Source organism: Siniperca chuatsi, linkage group LG2, assembly GCF_020085105.1.
Source record: "Siniperca chuatsi isolate FFG_IHB_CAS linkage group LG2, ASM2008510v1, whole genome shotgun sequence".
Lineage (NCBI taxonomy): Eukaryota > Metazoa > Chordata > Actinopteri > Centrarchiformes > Sinipercidae > Siniperca > Siniperca chuatsi.
In genome coordinates this window covers 15,773,146-15,792,716 of record NC_058043.1, presented here as the reverse complement: position 1 = coordinate 15,792,716, position 19,571 = coordinate 15,773,146, and the positions used below count along the sequence as shown (strand labels likewise).

Sequence of the window (19,571 nt, the reverse complement as noted above, 5' to 3'; positions counted from 1 at the left end):
GCTGAGCTGTTTTCTCCAAATGTGCTGAAACTTCCAGTTCAAAAATAACAGTCTCTGGGAGAGGAGAGGAGGGGGGACTCAGCTATAATATCACATGATAAACAAGACCCTTTTGATGTTAACACCAAAGCAGGAGGTTTTTTTCACCCAACACACTCTGTGAAGATGGAAACACAATAAAGATAGAGCCCTCTCCAGTTTCTCTGCACGACACATCAACAGATTTAATAAACCACCACAAACCAACAATATTAAGCATTAATATATGGCAGGAGAGATATGAACTCTTATAACCTCAAATTATTGAGGACCTTCCCAGTGGCTTCAGCAGTGGTACAGCAGAGTTTATCTAATGGTCTTAAAGGATTTAGAGCGTGTTTTTGGAGTATACATTTTAGGATATTCAATTTTAGGATACTCAATAACGTCTGAAGGGCGTAGCGCCTGTAGCGCCATATTACATGTTTAATTTACAGGAGATGGCTGTTGAACGGTCCTGCAAGGATTTCTTTACTGATTATTACCACACAAAATACTTGATTTTTCTTCTTTGTGTGTGCGTGTGTTAAATTATTTAATGATGTGCAACAGTTTCAGTGTGGATTTGTGCTAAAAGTTATTAAACTAAACTCATAGTTAGAAGATAAATCTAAATCTTTTTTTAATGTTATTTTTGCAGAAAACATGTGGGAATAGTTCAGAATGATTTCATTGTTCTTTTTTTCATTATGCCTCTATGTGGGTAAAGCTGGGTTAAATTCATAAGTGTAAAATGTGTAGGCTGCTAGGACTGAGTCATCATTCATGGTCGATTCTATACAGCTAACATCCCAGATGGCAATAAAGACTATTTTCAAAAAAGTGAGGAGACATAACAAGGACAACAACATACACCAGGATGAGTAAGAAGATGATGAAAGCCTCTTAAATATTGCTGAGCTAATTATGAAAGAATCCTTTTGAGGCTGAGGAGAAACTGGCTCGTCTGCCACCATCTTTCCCACATCTCGTCCTTGGCCCCTGTCACAGGCAACGTCAGCGTCCTCTCCACACGCAGGTGAACACGTCCCTGCCAGCCAATGGAGATGCACCCCACAGATGGGAAAAGAAGCTCCTCTCAAAGGACGGTCCCTGGCACTTGTCCTCCTCAGTTTTATAATGCTCTTCATCTCCACAAAAGTGCTTCTCTGGGATAAACAGGGACTGTGTAAATCAGTGACCTCTCAAAAAAATCCCACCATGGGGTTCTCGCCGCTCTCACGGCTCGATTCATTATAGCGCCCAGGAACTGATGGCACTAACAAAGAGACTGTTGAGCATAGTCACAGTAGAGGTATGTATTCAAATTCATACAAAAACATTCAAAAGCAGTGAGTTTCTTTTTGAATCTTTGCAACTGTGTGGTCGCTGAAGACTCATTCACAGGGACACACACACACAGTCCTTTTCATGCTTCTTAAAAACATGCTGTTCTTTTGTCAAAGCATCATCAACATTACAGCAGAAGTAGATCTATATTATCCACTTCTTTCCAAATGAAGAAGCCCTGCGTTTAATGGGGGCTTTAAATGATTCCAACATGGTAAAGTGGACATTCTCAGTCCAGTCTGTCTGACTGTCTATGAATGTAGTCTCCATTCAGCTTTAACATGCTGACATGAAACATTCATCACTGCAGACTCCTGGCAAACTTCTCTAAGGTTGGATCATATTCTGACGTTGTTTTAGCAGACATTAACAAGGGAATCACAGTCAAAGAGGCTGCAGCACTCAACTTATTCAAGCAATCAGTGTTTCCCATATATTACTTACTGTGTGGAGATTTGGGGTACTATAAAGTCCAATTTTCACACTCCAAAGGAAAACCATGAAAATATATTTTAAAAAATTGGTAACACCCCGTAACACCACATGTTGCTTTTACCCTTTGATTGTTTGTATGGATTAAATAAACAAGATAAAACGTGTGAATTAGTGATCTTTAAAGCAGCTGATAAGTTGTTGTTTTTTTAACTTTTGGACAAAACCAAGCTAGCTGTTTCACAGTTTTTCCAGTCTTTATGCTAAGCTACGCTAACCGTCTACTGGCTGTAGCTTAATATTTAATGGACTCAGACACGAGAGCGGTATCCATCTTCTCATCAAACTCTCATCAAGAAGCAAATAAGGATTTCCCAAAATATCTATTTTTTTAAAATGAGAGCGAGCAATATGATTTGAAAGAAATGTGAATGTTTAAGGAAAACAGTGTTGTGTATTTGAGTTACAGTAAATGGGTTAATTGTTGTAGTGAGGAATGAATAAGTTCTTCACTACAACTACAAAGTAAGATGTGAAAAATTTCATAACAACTGATTATCAAGTAAAAACTGTCTGATTAATAACTAGTATTTCAGCATTAGTAGCTATGACACATTGAAATTTCTCCTTAAAGTGACTTTTAAAGTCTGAGAGGTCTGGTATTGTAAGAAGTGTATAGAAATAATGAGCTGGGGCTTCAGCCTATGCATCCATGGTTTTTGAACTTGTGTTGTATTGTTTTCTATTTGGTTTTATTGGGATCAACTGCTCTTTTATCGTTTACCTAAATTTCTTTTATATTATGTTATTTGCAGACTAAAATATATTTCACCACCCTAAACTCCATCTGTCTCTGAGGGCTTGCCATTAAATTCTCAATCTCCATATCTCTTTTGGGAATCATCAGCATCATTATATCTTTACAATCAACCCTGATCACATAATCTTCACCCAACATGTAAAACTGAGTAATTTGAAATGCATTCATTAAGGAAACATTTTCAACAGCTATGTTCATGGCTTACAATGTCATCTTCATACAGTAGCATGTACACTGATTAGACTACATAAACACTGCTGCATATTCATTAGCAGTGATTCAGTCATCAACAGTTTCAGGTGTAATATAAAATATTCATGTAGCTTAGTGTATGATGTGTGAAAATTTCTAACATTAGTCATACTGTCTGTGTAATTGTTGCATGCAGCACATATTTTTATTAGCTTTGACCTTTTCAATACAGGGATGTGTTTCCCATCGCAACATTTTGCCAAAAACAACTTGCTATCTCTTGTGTTGTTAAAGAGGCTTATTTTGAATAAGAAAAATTGTCTAGAAGTGGACTGGATCTTGCCGTTAGAGGTATTATTTATGTGCTGTAAAAGCACAAAGCTGGTAATCCTCGTTGTTTCACCAACTTTTTAACGTGTTGAAATTGTACAATGTGAACAAGCCACTCTGAAGTGTCCCCGCAGTGTGATGTCACAACCGGATAAAATTAGGCATTGCCAGCCTATCACAATAGTAGTTTCATTAGAGCTGGGTGTGGAGCACTAGAAACCAAATACATTTTTGTGGTGGAACAAAATGTCACCATTGTACTTTACAGACATAACAATCATCATACCAATAATCAACAAATCATACCAATTTGTCACAAAAACACGAAGATACTAAAATACCAAAAACATAGAAAATATAATATTTTGCTTTAGCTATTCAGATATTTTAGGTAGAATGACAATGGTGTTTTTGCAAGATCTAGTAAATCAGCACCCTGACATCTTTTCAGTTAAGATGTAATAATATGTTTTGTGGATAGTAAATGTCCATTAGCTATAATAGTAAACAACTAGTCAACCAATCGCTGCAGTTACAAGCATGAAAAACACAGTACCACTGAAATGTGAACTGCCGTTATCTGAAAGCAAATGAAGTCTCTGTGACTAAAGCATTAGGTACAGCCATGCACGACACTGCTCATAAAAGTTATCTTAATATGCGTATAGTTTACACAGTCTGTGTGTGTGTGTGTAATAAATGTGTTGTGAACTGAAGTTAATGGAAAGTGTAACCAAATTATACCTACCCACTTACTAACACCCAGCGCATCATGGCAATTATGGCATGTGAGGGCAATCAGAATTAATGAATTATGCTCAGATGCCTCTGGCAACCTTTCATGTGTGAAAGGTCAGTTTTCTTTGCAATGCGGAAATTAAGTTGCTGACAAAGTGATAGATGTCTCTGTGAATGTTGATGCTTCAAACAGAATCATCCTAGGTGGATTCTTATTCCAGCCAAAGAAAAATCTCTTCTGCTGAAGGCTCAGTCCTCCGGCTCGGTAAAAGCGGAGATGCCAGGCAATTATCTGTATTTGTGCAAGTGAGTGTGAGGTGTGAGTAAGTGAGTCTGTATGTAGATTTAAGCATGCAAGTTTATCCATCCCCAAGTATCAGAATGCAACACTGAATGAATGAATGACTGGAATGATTTAGTGATTTAAGTGTGCTTCAAGTTTCAAAATATTTGCTAAATCCTTAAAATTGAAAACTCATGGAAATATTTTCAGAAATGACTTAATTACAGAAAACGTAACCACAAAAATGTAATTTACCAGAAGGAGTAAATATGCAGTTGAAACATTAGGACCTTGGTTTAGAGAGTAGGTTATAAATGAAACAGGAATATGACCCATCACAACCACTCTAAGGTTAAGGTGAGGGAAAGGTCATGATTATGGCAACTATAACAATTGGTTACTAACACACTTTTATTTACTTATTTATTTTTAACCTTTATTTATTCAGTTTCACTGAGAGGAAGTCTCTCATTTGCAGGAACACCCTGATCACATTCGCACAGTTACACACATTCACACCTGGAAGCTGCCCAGAACAACCACAGTCTGATCAGATGGCCACTGAGCAGCTCTACTGAAGCGGTTGGGGTTAAGGGCCTTGCTCAAGGGCACCTCAGTGGTGGTAATGAGGGAGGGGCAATTGAACTGATGACCTCCCGGTCAAAAGCTTGCTTCTCTAACTTTTAGTCCACCACTGCCCCAAAAATTGCATTTTTGCCCCTGCTCTTTTCTGTGAATGCATACAAATGCAACCAAAACATTGAACTTGTGAGATTGATGAATTTGCACATTTACCTGAATGGAAACGTCACTGTAGGATCCTCCAATGACCCCGGAGATGGCCAGTGGAACCTCGTTTTGGATGGGTCTGGAGCCGTCTGGGCAGATGAAGCCTGGATCATGCACCTTGGTGAGGGAGGCCCTGACGAAATCTAGAGACTGCTCCAGAGCATATGTGTCCTTTGAGCAGGTGTCCAGGATGTGGGCACCCAGCTGGAGTCCGGGAAGAACGCGATCGCTGGTGTTAATCTCATCAAGTGCCAGCAGCATGGCTTCCAGTCTCTGGATCCCTCTCTCCTCATTGATCTTACCACAGTCCTCCATCCCATCACCTTTGTGGTGCACCGGGAACAGGCCTCCAATCACCAAGTCCCCGTCCAAGATGATCTCACGTTTGGTCACGGGTGGTAATCTGGAGATGCTGGGCAGGACTCCTAGTACCAGCAGCTCCAGCAGGAGCATGTGGAGAGGCCAGTAATGTGCAGAATTGGCCAATGACCTGGGGCAGAGCACTACACTCAGCATGGCAGGATCAGGTAGCAGGGTTCAGCTGGTTGAAGTACAGAGGGGCAGAGGTTCACAGGGTCTGGAGGCGGATCACTTTCAAGTCTTCTCTCAGTGGGTGCAGCATGTTTGATATTTCCTGAGTGAATGAAAGAGAAGACTAATTACCCAGTTAAACAAGCATAAACCCTATGCCACTATCTATCTATCTATCTATCTATCTATCTATCTATCTATCTATCTATCTATCTATCTATCTATCTATCTATCTATCTATCTATCTATCTATCTATCTATCTATCTATCTATCTATCTATCGATCTAGTCACACTAAGGCATAAATACTGCTTTATGCCTTAGTGTGATTGTTTCATATCTAAGCCAGTTTATATCATATCATATATATATATATATATATATATATATATATATATATATATATATATATATATATATAACTTTGTCTTGCAAGTGGTTCTTTACAGTTGTCATTGATTTTTGCCCGAACCTCTATTTTTTTTCTCAGTCTAATGCAATCTATAGAAATGTTACAGACAAATAATGCTATTATTGGACAGACTAAACCTGAGACTGCTTTGTCATGAGGCTGAAATCAGGCGATGAGTCTTATGAGTTACTTTTTGAAGTGAAACATAAGTGGAGATTATTTTAGCGAGGCTCTCTGGGATTCCAGTGTGAAATATAATCACTGCAATTTTATCTGAAAGACAAACTCGGAGTTACCGCTGCAGAGTGACCACATCAAATATTTATAGATATTTAAGGCACCTCTCAAGTGAAGCGTAATTTTCAAGCTTACAACCAAGATATCACATAGATGGTGGTTCTCCTCAATGGCTGGGGTTGCCATGGAAACATGGTGGGTAAAAAAATAAGGGTTGGACTGCAGGGAAGTGGACAGCGAGACATGTATGCTAATAGAGATTCCTATCATGTTGAGGTTACAGGTTTAGGCCTCACCAGGAGTTGTTATGATGTCTGATTAGGAAGGTGGGCTGGTTCAATCACAGCGCTCTCAGAGAGAGGGAACCAATCCTCTTTCTTTCAAACACAGTCATTCATCACATTCATCAAACCCACACACAAGTTCGGCAAACAGATTGATTTAAGCAGCCTTTATATAGAGACGGTGGACTTGTAATGACTCATGACTTACATCTTTTTTTAGGACTATTATCAACGTATCTTTATCATAGAATATATTAGCAGTATTAGTCACAATATTTGAAAGTCAGAGAGATGCACACATGACACATGGAATCAACAGAAATTGTCTGTGTGTCTGTTCAGATAGTTCAAGTTCAGATTTTAGAGGAGTCACACTGGTAAACCCTCAGAGCCTGGCTGTAGTTTGGACTGTTTAATGTGCTGCCGCTCCCCTCTCCATTAACAAGCAGCGGGGAGCTTAGTAGGGACTTACCCTATTCTGTCACACAGTGTTGTTACTGACATTGTAACATCACACAAAAATGTGTCACTTGTATTGACCCAAATGTATTATCAGTTCTATTATTAGTAGATCTCTTAACATTCACTTATTCGAACTGAGTGTGTCATGTTTCCTGTGCTCACAGAGGCAGAAAACCCCCCACAGTGGAGTATTCAGAGGTAGGTTACAAAAACACCAGCTCCTGCAGCTACACCCACATAAGTTCATCTGGTGTGTGTGTGTGTGTGTGTGTGTGTGTGTGTGTGTAAGCATACTTTTGCAGGGACATTTGAAGAATATCCTGTGACATCCTTGTAGCTTTGTGAGCAACAAACAACCGAGAACACAAGGAGGAAAGTGTAATGTATTTCCCCCCCAGATAAATATTACATCAGGTTGTTGGTGGGAAACCTTATGGTACATTGATGAATTCACTACCCTTTATCCAGCAAAGAGGATTACATCAATGTAAAATCTGTCTCAGACCTGCTGTGTGTCCTTGACAGTAGGTGCAGGTGTTTGGTGTTGCTGCGTCACATTTGACCTATTATTAGAACCAAGGTGAGAAAGTAACTTGAAGAGTTCAACATTAAGAGTCTAATTGCTCCTCTGTGCTGTCAGTTGGAGCATATGAGGGCTTTCTGGTTGCAAAGACTAGGTCACAGAATTAATGGCGCAATAAGGAACAGCCAATTAAACAGGCCTATGCAAACTAGGCCAAAGTGAAGCTGGAGGTCCAGAAGAGCCTCTCAAAACCTTTAAGAAGTGCAAATAAATGCTGGAGAGTCTGGAATGGACATGAACTACAGCTATCAAAACCATATTTCCTACCAATATTTGAAACACTTATTAAACGGGAGCCATATTATCAGCTTACATGAGCGTTAAATCTCACCCTCTGCTGAGTTGCAAAGTAGCTCCTATCGGGCCTCGATCACATCATTAAAACTATCTTGGTGTAGAAACGGCTGTCACACTCACACTCAGCAGCTGAGAGAGTCACTCACTCCCCAGATGTCTGAGCGCAACATTTCCTCTGAAAGGCAAGTTCAAAAAGAAAAGGCAGTGTGCTTTACTCAGCTTTGAACCATCAGCCAATGCATTACTGCTCCCGCCCAGGACAGAGAGGATTTTGCCAACATTAGCATAAAGATGCTTTGAGAACACCATGCTTTATTGTCTTATCCAAATATAGCTAATGTGTAATGTATGAGTCACTGCAGAGTCACTTTCAGCAATTATGGAGATTGGCATGCACAAATGTACTATGTACATGTATATGTATCTATGGAGAAATACAATGCTATTCATGTCTGGAAAATGAGCTGAAGAGATGGTTTGGGGGTGAGGGACTACCCCCCTGTTTGTTATTGTTGACAAAATAAATCTATATGATGTGATATTTAATAGTGATGTATAATTAGACTTTGCTTTCAGGTTCGTTTGGCACATTGTTGAATACTTGAATGTACATGACATGACATTTAATGTAGTGTCTTATCCACTACACATGAATCATTAAGCCTGTTGATTAATAACAGCCTAAACGCAGTTTAAACATATTGCATTCCAATGTTTATGTGACCAACACTGATAGGATGATAATTTACGGCAGAGCTTTTTTGTTTTTGTGCTCATTATTATGACAAAATCCACAAGATGGATTATGGACAAAATGTCATCCTTTTCCCAAGTGAAACCCAGTTTAATTTTTTCTTCATTTAGTATGACACTACAGAACACATTATCTCGGAAAACGAAGCTATTCAGTCAAATGACACAAGACAAATCACCTGTACCATTTAATATTATGACCTTTGATGATCCTCTAAATGACTGGAACTAGCTGTTCAAAGCAAAAGACCTATATTTACAGCTAATTAAATACAAAAAGAAGAGGGGAAAAACGCAGCCGCCACAACTTCACAGATGATTTTCATCATTATATCATCTCCAGTGGGGACACCGTTTATCCCTCCACCTGGACTTGTCAGCTGAAGGAATTAGGATGCCTCCTTAGGACGCCAGCAGATTGTGAATTTGAACATAGATGAAGTGCATCATTTCATCAAAATAGCACAGGGAAATCTGGTCAGCCTGTCTCAAAAACAACAGATGATTTTATTGTGCTAACATCTCACCTGGATGTTTATTCACAAGAAAACTGAATGTGTTTAAGTGACTGAGACTGAGAGACAAAGTGCAGATGTGAGAATGAGACAAGCTACAACAGGTTGTTTTTGACTGTTGGCCACCATCTAAGAATAACACGATACAGTAACAACATTCATGGAGACATGGTGGTGGTATTACAGTAACCAATCTATCACTGTCATCCTCTTACATTTGAGAGAAATCAAGCTACTACATCACATCCTGTCTGATCCATTGACAATAACGTGATGACATACGATCATGGATTTATCCAATGCCAGATCGTTTTTTTTATGTTTTGCAGTGAGCAAACACTTTCATGAATCATGCAGACTGAAAACAACCCAATTATAACAACAGCAGGATGCTGTTACATTGTTTATGGCTCTGTCTGAAAACCAAAGCTCTGATTGGTTTGAGAAGAGCAAGTGCAAAATTAGATTATGCAGTTTTTAGTTGAGACAATTGTGACTATGATCTCGGGTCAAGTGGGAAACAAGTTTGTTGTTGCTGTTTCAATTTGCTCTGATATACATTCAATGGTGCTGTTGTGCCATATGAGATTTAAGTGCAATAAAGAGACATGTTGGGAAAATGTGGCATTTTTATCAGATGATCATTATGATAGATTTAGTTGCGGTTAAATTGAGATTATGGGATACATGATCAAATCTTGGCTAAAAACAATTAAAAATGCAAAGACACGTCAGACTGGAAATTGCAGAGACACAGTCATTTCAATGACAGACTATGTGGGGAAAACATAGGCTACTACTATGTTAAAATCAAAGTTAGTAAGTGATCCTGTCTTACCTGGTTGTAGCAATAGATGTATCTTGCCGGATATATCTGCAAGTCTCTTTTCCACAAGCCCGTGCGACAATACACAGACACCGCGAAGAGCTTCATGTGACGAGCAGAGTCCAGATGTTGCTCACTTTGAGCATGTTTGCCAGGCAGCGGTTTGGATCTGTCCTTGGTTCTGAAGTGTTGTTCACATGGGCAAGTGTGACAAACTCCTCTCGGTGCTTTCCAACTTGTGCCTGCCACCCACTGTGTGTACAAACCTACTGACCGGAGCAATATAACCTACCGCCCAATAGTGCTCATATGTCCAGTGGCATCGACAGTGATGATGCTCGAAGGATTCTTCTATAGCCTGTTACTGCCAGCTGCACTGAGAGGCAAGTGAAGCTAAATTAAATTGTAACTACACCTTTTTTTGCATTACATTTTCTATTTATAGTCTCCTAGAAAGTTAATCAAATCAACTTCAAAATAAGAGCTGTTGAGACATCCTGGTGTAGCACCGTCGGATCACACACATGCAGCCACTCTCTGCTGCTCCACAGCCATAATGAGTGCAACGAGTCGAAGCTGCGCTCTCGCCTTTCAGAAACCTGACTGCGCTTCATAAAGCGTTTGTTTGCCAGGCAGCGAAGTGAGTTACAGCACCTAAACAGGAGCGACTCAAAAATAATGAACAAAAAAATAAAAATAAATAATTATATGTGCTTCTGTCTATGTGTCTTTCCAAATAGACTATTGAAGGCGCTGCAGCTCTCCAGCTAAATTTAGAAAGATGAGAAAAGAGAAATAAGCATCAACTCTTTTTTTTCACTCTATGAAGGCTGGCCAGCTCCTCATTCACCTCCATCTCGTTAAAACTGAATCACACTCCAGATGAGTGGCATAGCACTTCGCAAACTAAAGAGGCACGTCGCACAGTTTGTTTTCCACTGAAAAGGCGACAAGCCCCCCCATATCATTTAATCTGCATATGGGGGTAGGATGAAGACATACTTGAGCTCAAGGTTGAATCAAATAGAGAAAAGACATTATTCATCCTCATAAGTTCTGTTGTTACACATAACTCTGTATTAATACAAACATAACACATATAAAAAATGTTTTTCGACATTCTTCAGCCTAAACAAATTACCCTTACTGTCAGCCTATTAACTATTTAAAAGCTGTCTAGCCAACAGTGGAAAACTTGAAAGTCTCACTGGTAATTAAGGTTAACTCTACTACATGCTGTTCTGTAGCAAAGCATTCTGCAGAGACACCATTTCATGCGATAAACTGTGCACCTTTTTCCTCATCCAAAATATTACATCAGCAACATTCCTGTTGCATAATTAGTGAGGAGTGCAGAAAAGGTCTGCTGCACCAGTTTGGTTTTTGTGTCCAACCCAGTACCCTGCTGCACAACCAGTTACAATTAAATCTGCAAATACTAGATAGATAGATAGCAACATAAAGTTCATTCAGTATGAATTCATCGCTTACCCATTTCTGTCACCTTCACAGGCTTAAGCACCACCACCTCATCCCCACCACCACCACCACCCTCCTCTCACCCACACATACAAAACACATCTCACTGTTTTCAAATGTTTAATTTCCGGACTAACAATAGCTACTTTGCAGTTAGGGGTTGGGAAAAGAAGAACTTTTTCTGTGTACAGTGGCAATTAAAATGACGAGCGGGTGCTGCTTGTTGCATAATTCCCTCAGCTAACACAAAGGGACCAATTTCCTCCTGAAATAAAATTGTAGTTTACATTAAAATAGTTGGGGGCATGTGGGTGGAATGCAGAGTTTAGATAGGAACATGCCAATTAATGTCGAGTGAAATTATAGAGGACAGGAACAAAACATTCCTAGCCAGTGGTCAGTGCGCATCAGTCTGACTGCTGCTCTCTTTGTGGTTTTCTGATAATTCAGCATTAATGAATGATGATAAAACAATCAGTCCAAAATCCACAATTTAGTTTCTCTCTCTGGTGTTTCTGTTTTTGTTGATATTCACAAGTATATGGCAACGTGGTCTTTTTACAAAATAAACAGTAACTTTACCTGTACAGTGTCTACAGTACAGAGAGGAAGTGGACAAATCTCACCTAGACCTTTATATTTCCTCCACAATAGCTTCCATATCAGCAGGGAAGGTTTGGTTTGAGCAGAATTAACTATTAAAGGGTCAATTCACCCAAATCACAAAACATACATTTTCTCACTCACAACTTGTGATATCTATAGCCATGCAAAACATTGTAGTTTAATTTAAGTTTTGAGAAGAAATGTCTGCTGCCTCCAATGTAATGGAAGTGATTGGAATTTGGTTTGTGGTGCTCAAAACACTAAAACGTTTACTTGAAAACAGTTACACTGGGCCACAGAGTTCACTGTGAACAGTTTTAATTGGAACTATAGAGCTTTCTACTAAACAAATCTTTTTATCTTTTTTTTCTTTCTTTTTTTTTAAACTGTCCACTTTGAGTAACTTGGGCATTGTTTTTGGAAAGTCACTTTGCTGTTGAGTTTTTACAATAATTAATTATTATTATTAATTCATAATTTCATTGACATTTTTCTTGTTCGTTTGTGTTAATCTGGGTGAACTGCCCCTTTAAGCAACATGCTTGCTTAATGGCCAGAGACCATCCTGTAAGTAGAAGGTCAAAGCTTCAACTTCCCATCCCAAGAGTTCATCCTTGCTTAAAGGACAATTCTGTTTTGTTACAACTCGGTTCTTATTTTCATACTATGGGCCATTATTTCTATTGGTTATGATAACATTGTACTCACTAAAGTAATTGCTGGGAACACAGCAAAAATGGCTACAAAGGAGCAAGAAATTCGAGCAGTCAGACAATCAGATAAAAGCCAAGCCTTGTAAACAAGCCAAGAGTTTAGTCAGATTATTGAAACCACTTTATTTGGAGGTAAAACAGAAAGTGGCTGCACTTGTAATAGCATCAATAATACATAATTGCACAGGAACACTATGTGTCCACAACTACAACATGTACAGAAGGTCAAAGTCAAAACAGGATTTTAACAATTTTACTATTTGCTTTTGTTTTTTCCCTCTAAATAAGCTTGCCTAACCTTTAAATGCCCATAGACACAAAACAGTATCCGTACCAGCTCCAAAGGCACAGCGAGCCCTGAGTATTTACCCACCGAGCCTCTGAGATCATTACTCTGTCACACCAATGATGCCATATTTAAGTCTAGTTAGATTCCCTAACCCCACCTGTGTGTACAATAAACAACGTAGCCCACAGAAAATTCACAGATCAGCATGGACTCAGCAAGTTAGTACCATATGTGTATAGAGAGAAGTACACCCACTGCTCCCCAAGAGGTTTTATAATTATACACACAGAAATCATCTCAGTGCTTCACTCTTACTCTTAAAGCTCATCCATCTCGTTTAACTTTATCCTCTGGGAATTTTACCCCAGAGTAATCAGCATTTAGATTAAAAATGTAAACACCCACTATAGATCATCTTATTTGTAGAACATTTGTCAGGTAAAAGCTCAGCATTCTGCCAATTAAGTCTCTGAGGCAACTCCAATTTAGAGTAAAATAATGAATGTTTGATGCTGTAACAGGCTCGGTTTGTTTGTTTGATCACAATTCCATGTTCCTGTGGAGTAAGAACATAGCAGTTTAACAAGCTATTGTCAAGAAAAATCACTCTAATAAACAGATAGGCAGCTAAAGATCTCCATGAATGCAATATAATTTTCCTCAGAGACCACGCTGATAGATAATGTCCAAAAATGCAATTCTGACAAAAAACTATTGTGGCTGGCCCGCCTCTAACAATTTGCTACTGAGGCCTGGTCCAAGAAGTAGGTTTATGGTTATCTGTATAACTTTATTGTGTAAAACCCCAAATCAGAAAATGCTCAATATTTGAGCTTGTGAGCTTGGCTTGCTGTGAGGAGCTCGGTGTGATCTCTACTTTGGGGGAAGATAAAGGATATGGATATGACTGGACATACATTATAAGCTGTGGATCATCAGGTGGTCTTTCAGGCTGTAGCTGCCATATTTATTTCAGAGGGAGCAAAGGGAGAAAAAACAAACAGAAATTAGCCTGTGCAAAGAGACAGCAGATGGGAGAAAGGTTGAGAAAGTAAAATAACTGAATATGATGGCTAAACAGAAAATGAAGGAGCTGGGGAGTGAATGTGTGAGGTAATAATTTGAGGATGCTAGAGGCCAGATGTAGAGTGACTGTAAATACAAGGTAGAGTCACAGAGCTTTGCTTTCAGTTATAGTGAAATGAATATTAATGGTCAGCCCACTTGTCATCATTCTCCTTGACTGATCATGGCAAAAGGCTGCACACTCACTCCTCAATCTCAGACATGGTCAGGAGGACTTCAGGAAGAAGGTAATTATGTACTCAGTCACACCTTTCCCTTTGGAAATGAAGTCAATTTTACATCAAAACATGCATATCACCAACAGAGCTATGCCAACACACAGCCTTGTAAAAATACACATAATACTAATAACAAGGTGCACAAATATTCAGTCAAACATAAGAATAAAAAAACCCAGTACAGATCACTTTATAAGGTCTATGTGCTTATAGTAATTTCAATGCCTTATGTCAGTTATTAATGAATGAAATGAAGGCCCTTTGTAAACAAGTCAGTAGGTATCTTTGAAATGAACAAAATTCTCTGTATGCTTCTAACAAACAAAAATCTTGTTAGAAATGCAAGTAATGGTTAGCTTCATTACAGCAAACTGTAGATATAACTATAACTATTGATAGACACTCAAGTAAAATGCTTTGGCTAACAAATACTCAATTCAGTCATCTTGTGTGATTTTGACAAACATCATCACTTCTGTAAAAAAAAAAAAAAAATCAAGAAACTCAGGCTACCTGAATAAGTTCTGCAGATTTCAAGTGGTGTTTTCTATCAGCAAAATCTAGCAGATTTTAATACTTTCACATTAAAACTGTGCGATAAAAAGAGTAAAGAATAAGTCTGGTTATATTCTAGATTTTTCTTATTATCAACATCCAATTTTTTTTAAATGACACTATAAATCTATGACCTGTTTTTACATATTAAAATCTTTTGTAGGAAAGAATGGGCTTTCACTGTAGGGAAGTGTGAAAGTATTGAGAAACGGACTAACGCATTGTTGGTTTTGGTCTTTTCATGGGATTTGTTCACAATAACAAAAATATAGATTAGCACCTGCCTTATCCTTTAATATTTCCCCATTTGGACATGAACATGTAGTGACACACACTTTCATAATCTGCACTTCCCAACCTCTTGAATTTCAGTCCTTTATTCGCTCATCTTCAACTAATATGTCTCACTGAACTTTTACTCCTCTTCTCCAACGACACCCCACCACTTCTGCGTGGGAGCCTCCAGGCTCTTATGGTTGGAGTCTCCATGAAGCCCCTCTTCTCTCTCTACCTGTAGTCCATCAGTCTGCTCCCAGTCCAGCTCTTTTAACGAGGTTCCCCCGGTGCTTCTCCCTCTGTAGTCTTTATCCCCTTGATCCTGGATAGGCACAGAGTGGACCGAGGATGCTGCCAGGGACGTCTCTCTGCTGTCTGACAGGAGAACTCCACTCCCTGAGCTGTATTCACTGTTTGAGTCTGCACCTAGAGCAGTGATAAAACAAAAGGAGGGGATGGACAGATGGTGAGAGGACTTCTATAAACAAACGCCACATGAGAAAAGCTAGGCTGCCCAAAAATCCAGTGCTGGGATTCAACCAAAATCTGCATGATGGTATTTAAACTGCACTGTGACTTCAGTCCAGAATAACTATTATCTCTTCCATAAATTGTGCTTAATTTTACACCAAACTCATCAATTATTTAGAAATCATATTGCATGGAGGAAAATGTATCTTCAAATGAAATGTTGCCAGTATATCATGTTTCATATAATGCAACCAAATATGCTTTAGAAAGATTGTTGAAATAGTTCAAGACCATAAAAGAAGACTAGAGTCTACAGCCACGCAAGCAGCTAACATGCTAACATGCTCACAAAGGCAATGTTAACATGCTTATCTTCACCAGGTATAATGTTTACCATGTTCATATTTAGTTAAGCATGATAGCTTACAAACATTTGCTAATTATCTCTAAACATAAAGAACATCTGAGGCTGTATAAGGATGCCATTAGTTATGCAGGTATTATAAGATGAAATTATGTCTGATGATGGTGCTAGATGAAAAGTCAGGGGATCACCCAAGTTATTACAAATTATCCTGAGGGAAACATGAATGTTTGTACCCAGTTTCATTAAATTTCATCCATCCAATAGTGGTCAAATATTTCACTCAAAACCACAAATGTTAACCTCAAGGTGGCGCTAGAAGAAAAGTCAGAGGATCCCCAAAGTCAGAAGGATTGATTGTATGGGTGCCATGAATGTCTGTAAATTTTGTGCCAATCCAACTAGTAAATGTTGAGATATTTCACAGGAGTCAAAACATTGACCTGTTGGTGGCGCTAGATGAAAAGTCAGGGGATCCCGAAAGTCATTAGGATTCATCCTCTGGGGACCCTGAATGTCTGTACAAAATTACATGGCAATCCATCCATTAGGACCAAACTACTGACCAACCGATAGACCCACAGACAGACCAACATTTCCATCTATACAGCCATGCCGTAACATGGCCAATAACAAAGGCTGTGACAAAATAAAGATAACCAATGTCCTTAAGAGATATTAAACCTTTGCAGTGACTCTTAGGTTTTCATTTGTCTGTCAGTTTTGATGCATAACTTAAAGATTTACTAGACTATATTTTTTTATGGTAAATGAAACCCCAAAACCACTAAACTGGAGGATACCACAGAGATCATGGACATCACAGTACTTTAAAGTAGTGCAAGCCTGTGTTTTCATTTATTTAATTATTAGGCTAATCCATGTTTACATTGCCCTTGTTATACATCCAACTCGTTTCTTCTTATGCTGTATTTCATTGTTATACTTTCAGAAATGTATATCAAACACAAAATCTACAAATTGTGTAGAAATGTACTGTTGCATCTTGCATCTTGCACATTCAGTTTAGTTTAGGGTGATTAATGAACAAGGAACCAGAAAATCTGTATAAAGTTCAACTCCAAAAATGTGGAAGCTGGGAAATATTTATAATCCTTTTGTCTAAATTTGTTTTAACATGACAGAGTGGATGTAATATATCTTGTTTATCACACATTTTTCTGGTTGTTAATGAACTGTGGGATGAGCAACACCTTGTGCTGCCATTTGAAGTCGAAACTAAAAACTGGCATGGAAATGTTGTTAATTAGAAACTCCTGTAATCTAAAGGTCCTCTGCTCTTTAATTGGACTGGTTCATATAGGCAGCCCAACCGCTGTTTTAGTTTGTTCCTTGCAGGTTAATAGGATCAATTTCATACTTGTGTGTGCTAGTCTATTGACCTTTTTGTCTTTGTGTGGTTGTGAGTGTTTCCATATAACGCCTTTCTCTAATCAATACCTCCTTATACTAAGCCAGCCTGTCATTAACTGCAGACCTGACGATGATACACACAGATGGCAAAAACTGACCTTTCATATGAAACAGTGGACAGAACCCAGAAGGAGGCTGATCGTCATGTTACAGGTGATAAATACATTATGACATGGAGCAAATTATTGGAGGGAACTGAGGTTTATGCAGTTAACAGAATGAAAGGTTGACAAACTGTAAATGCATTTTAATTAAATAAAAAGTACAAAGCTTTAAGCAAAGACACTAGTTATCAGTGTTCAAAGTCACCAATTATCAATCAACAAATGTATTCTCTGAAAATCTATTTAACATTTAATTCTGGGCATTCAGAATGAACACTGGCTGTAATCTAAACAAAGTCATAAATAGATTTCAAGCCATACGACTGACAAAAGTGAAGACAAAGACAATAAACATAATGGGAGTAGCTGCTGGCTTTGTCAATAACAATGTGACAGGCTCTTGAGACACCAAACAGTAAAGCAAGACAACGTTTTTTCATTCCTCATTAAACTTCAAAGGTAAAAAACACTATACACTTCAGATACATGTTGGAAGTCACACTTCTGAGCTCAAGTTAAGAGACTTCCAACACTACAAGCAAAATACAAAAAGAAGAAATGGTGTTACAGCAAGATGCAAATAGTATAGTATAACATTAATTACACTGAAAATATGTAAAAATATTGAAAATTGAATCAGGAGTAACTCTGCTAGTGATGCACTTCAAAACATAAAAGACCTAATGGCTCATGTTGTTGTGTCACACATCCAAAATATGATATTAGAAAAGATGAGAGAGAGATATTGCAGTGGAAACCAGTTCATGTTGACACAGAATATGAGACTGGGGCCAAACACAAAGGCAAACAAGAACAAGAGGTGAATCATAAGAATCTAAACTAATTGCATATAAACTCTGATTGAATTATAAATTATTTATTCCCGATAATAACATAGTATACAGTGGACTGTATACTATGATGATTTTTTAACCTAGTGGAAAAGAAGTTGTATACTTCAGAAGAAATGACATAAAATGACATAAAAATCAGTGCTAAACACACAGTTTAGAATGAACTCCTATTTATCTTATAAAAAACGCATTCAAAATTCAAATAAAAACAACCAAATTTGAATCTTGCCACAAGCTCTCGCTGATTAATTTACACCCACCTCATGCGCATGTGATTGATGGAGCCAAGAGAAAAATTAAATAAAACATTAAAAATATGCATACTGAGCTCTGAAAGAGCAACGAGTTTGGTCTCATGTTGGTTTTCCTCTGCTGGTTGAATGCCTAAAGCAAGTTGCAAAATGTAATCAGTCAATGGGGAAGAAAAATCCATTTGGATTGGAAGTTAGGCATGATATCTTGATTTTTTTTAAGGCAAAAAATGTCTCTACATTTGATTGGAGGGGTTAGAGTGGTGCCTTCAGCCATCAGTCTCTACATGCTTCTGAGTGACAGTTGATCCTGTATTGGAATGAGAAAGATGCTGCTGAATTTGAGCATGTTAAGATTTAATGTGCTTACTCAAACTTACTTAGTTACAATAATTACTATATTCAGGCTTAAATCCTGTCAGGTAAAAATTTGTGCAGACCAACATATTGTTTACGGATGACAATCAGAGCAGTAGACCTAAAGTTTAGTTAGACTTGAGTCACAAAAATGAGGACTTGCTTAACTGGAGATTACCTTAGCTTAGCAAAAAGATTGGAAGCGAGAGAAACAATTAGCCTGACTCTGTCTAAAGTTAAAAAAATCTGCCTACCCACACTTTCAAAGCGCACTAATTAACATGTTATTGTTAACTGGTTAGACTCTGCTGGTTGCCTGGCAACCTCCCAGCAAGGACAACACTCCAGGAAGTCACTGCACCAGGCCAAGAAATACTTAAAGCACATTACTCCCCATAAAACCACAACTTGTCATTTCTACATTTCTGCTTGTGTACAGATTAAACAAACAAGAAATAACATGTTAATTGGTGAGCTGTAGAGGTGGTGGTAGGTAGATTTTTAAACACGTTTTTTAACGTCAGGATAGTTTGAGAATGACTTCCGGATGGGAGCCGAAACGTCTTGATTCTGAAAACAGTGTCCAGATGACTACGACCGAAACCTTTTCTACGATGGAACACTCCTGGACGAATGAGGGACTACACCGTCTTGTCAGGCTA

The 19,571-nt window shown here is 38.4% G+C and overlaps 2 protein-coding genes across 3 annotated transcripts in view; both read right to left on the bottom strand.

The window, feature by feature from the left end:
- The window catches only part of grm2b (glutamate receptor, metabotropic 2b), a 29,393-nt gene extending 18,675 nt beyond the window's left edge, over window positions 1-10,718 (bottom strand). Inside the window, exons 1-3 of one of the 2 annotated variants that reach the window (XM_044166392.1) lie at window positions 9,865-10,718; window positions 7,793-7,933; window positions 4,959-5,586 (exon numbers count right to left, since the gene is read on the bottom strand). In XM_044166392.1, the coding sequence (XP_044022327.1) occupies window positions 4,959-5,468 (510 nt within the window). In that variant the 5' untranslated portion in view covers window positions 5,469-5,586; window positions 7,793-7,933; window positions 9,865-10,718. The remainder of the gene's footprint in view (window positions 1-4,958; window positions 5,587-7,792; window positions 7,934-9,864) is intronic. The other variant, XM_044166388.1, reaches the window with a different exon arrangement.
- A 2,040-nt stretch (window positions 10,719-12,758) lies between these two features.
- LOC122864400 (testis-expressed protein 264 homolog) overlaps window positions 12,759-19,571 on the bottom strand; it is a 33,217-nt gene continuing 26,404 nt past the window's right edge. The window contains exon 4 of the mRNA XM_044171769.1: window positions 12,759-15,500. Coding sequence (XP_044027704.1) covers window positions 15,214-15,500 — 287 coding nt within the window. The 3' untranslated portion in view covers window positions 12,759-15,213. The remainder of the gene's footprint in view (window positions 15,501-19,571) is intronic.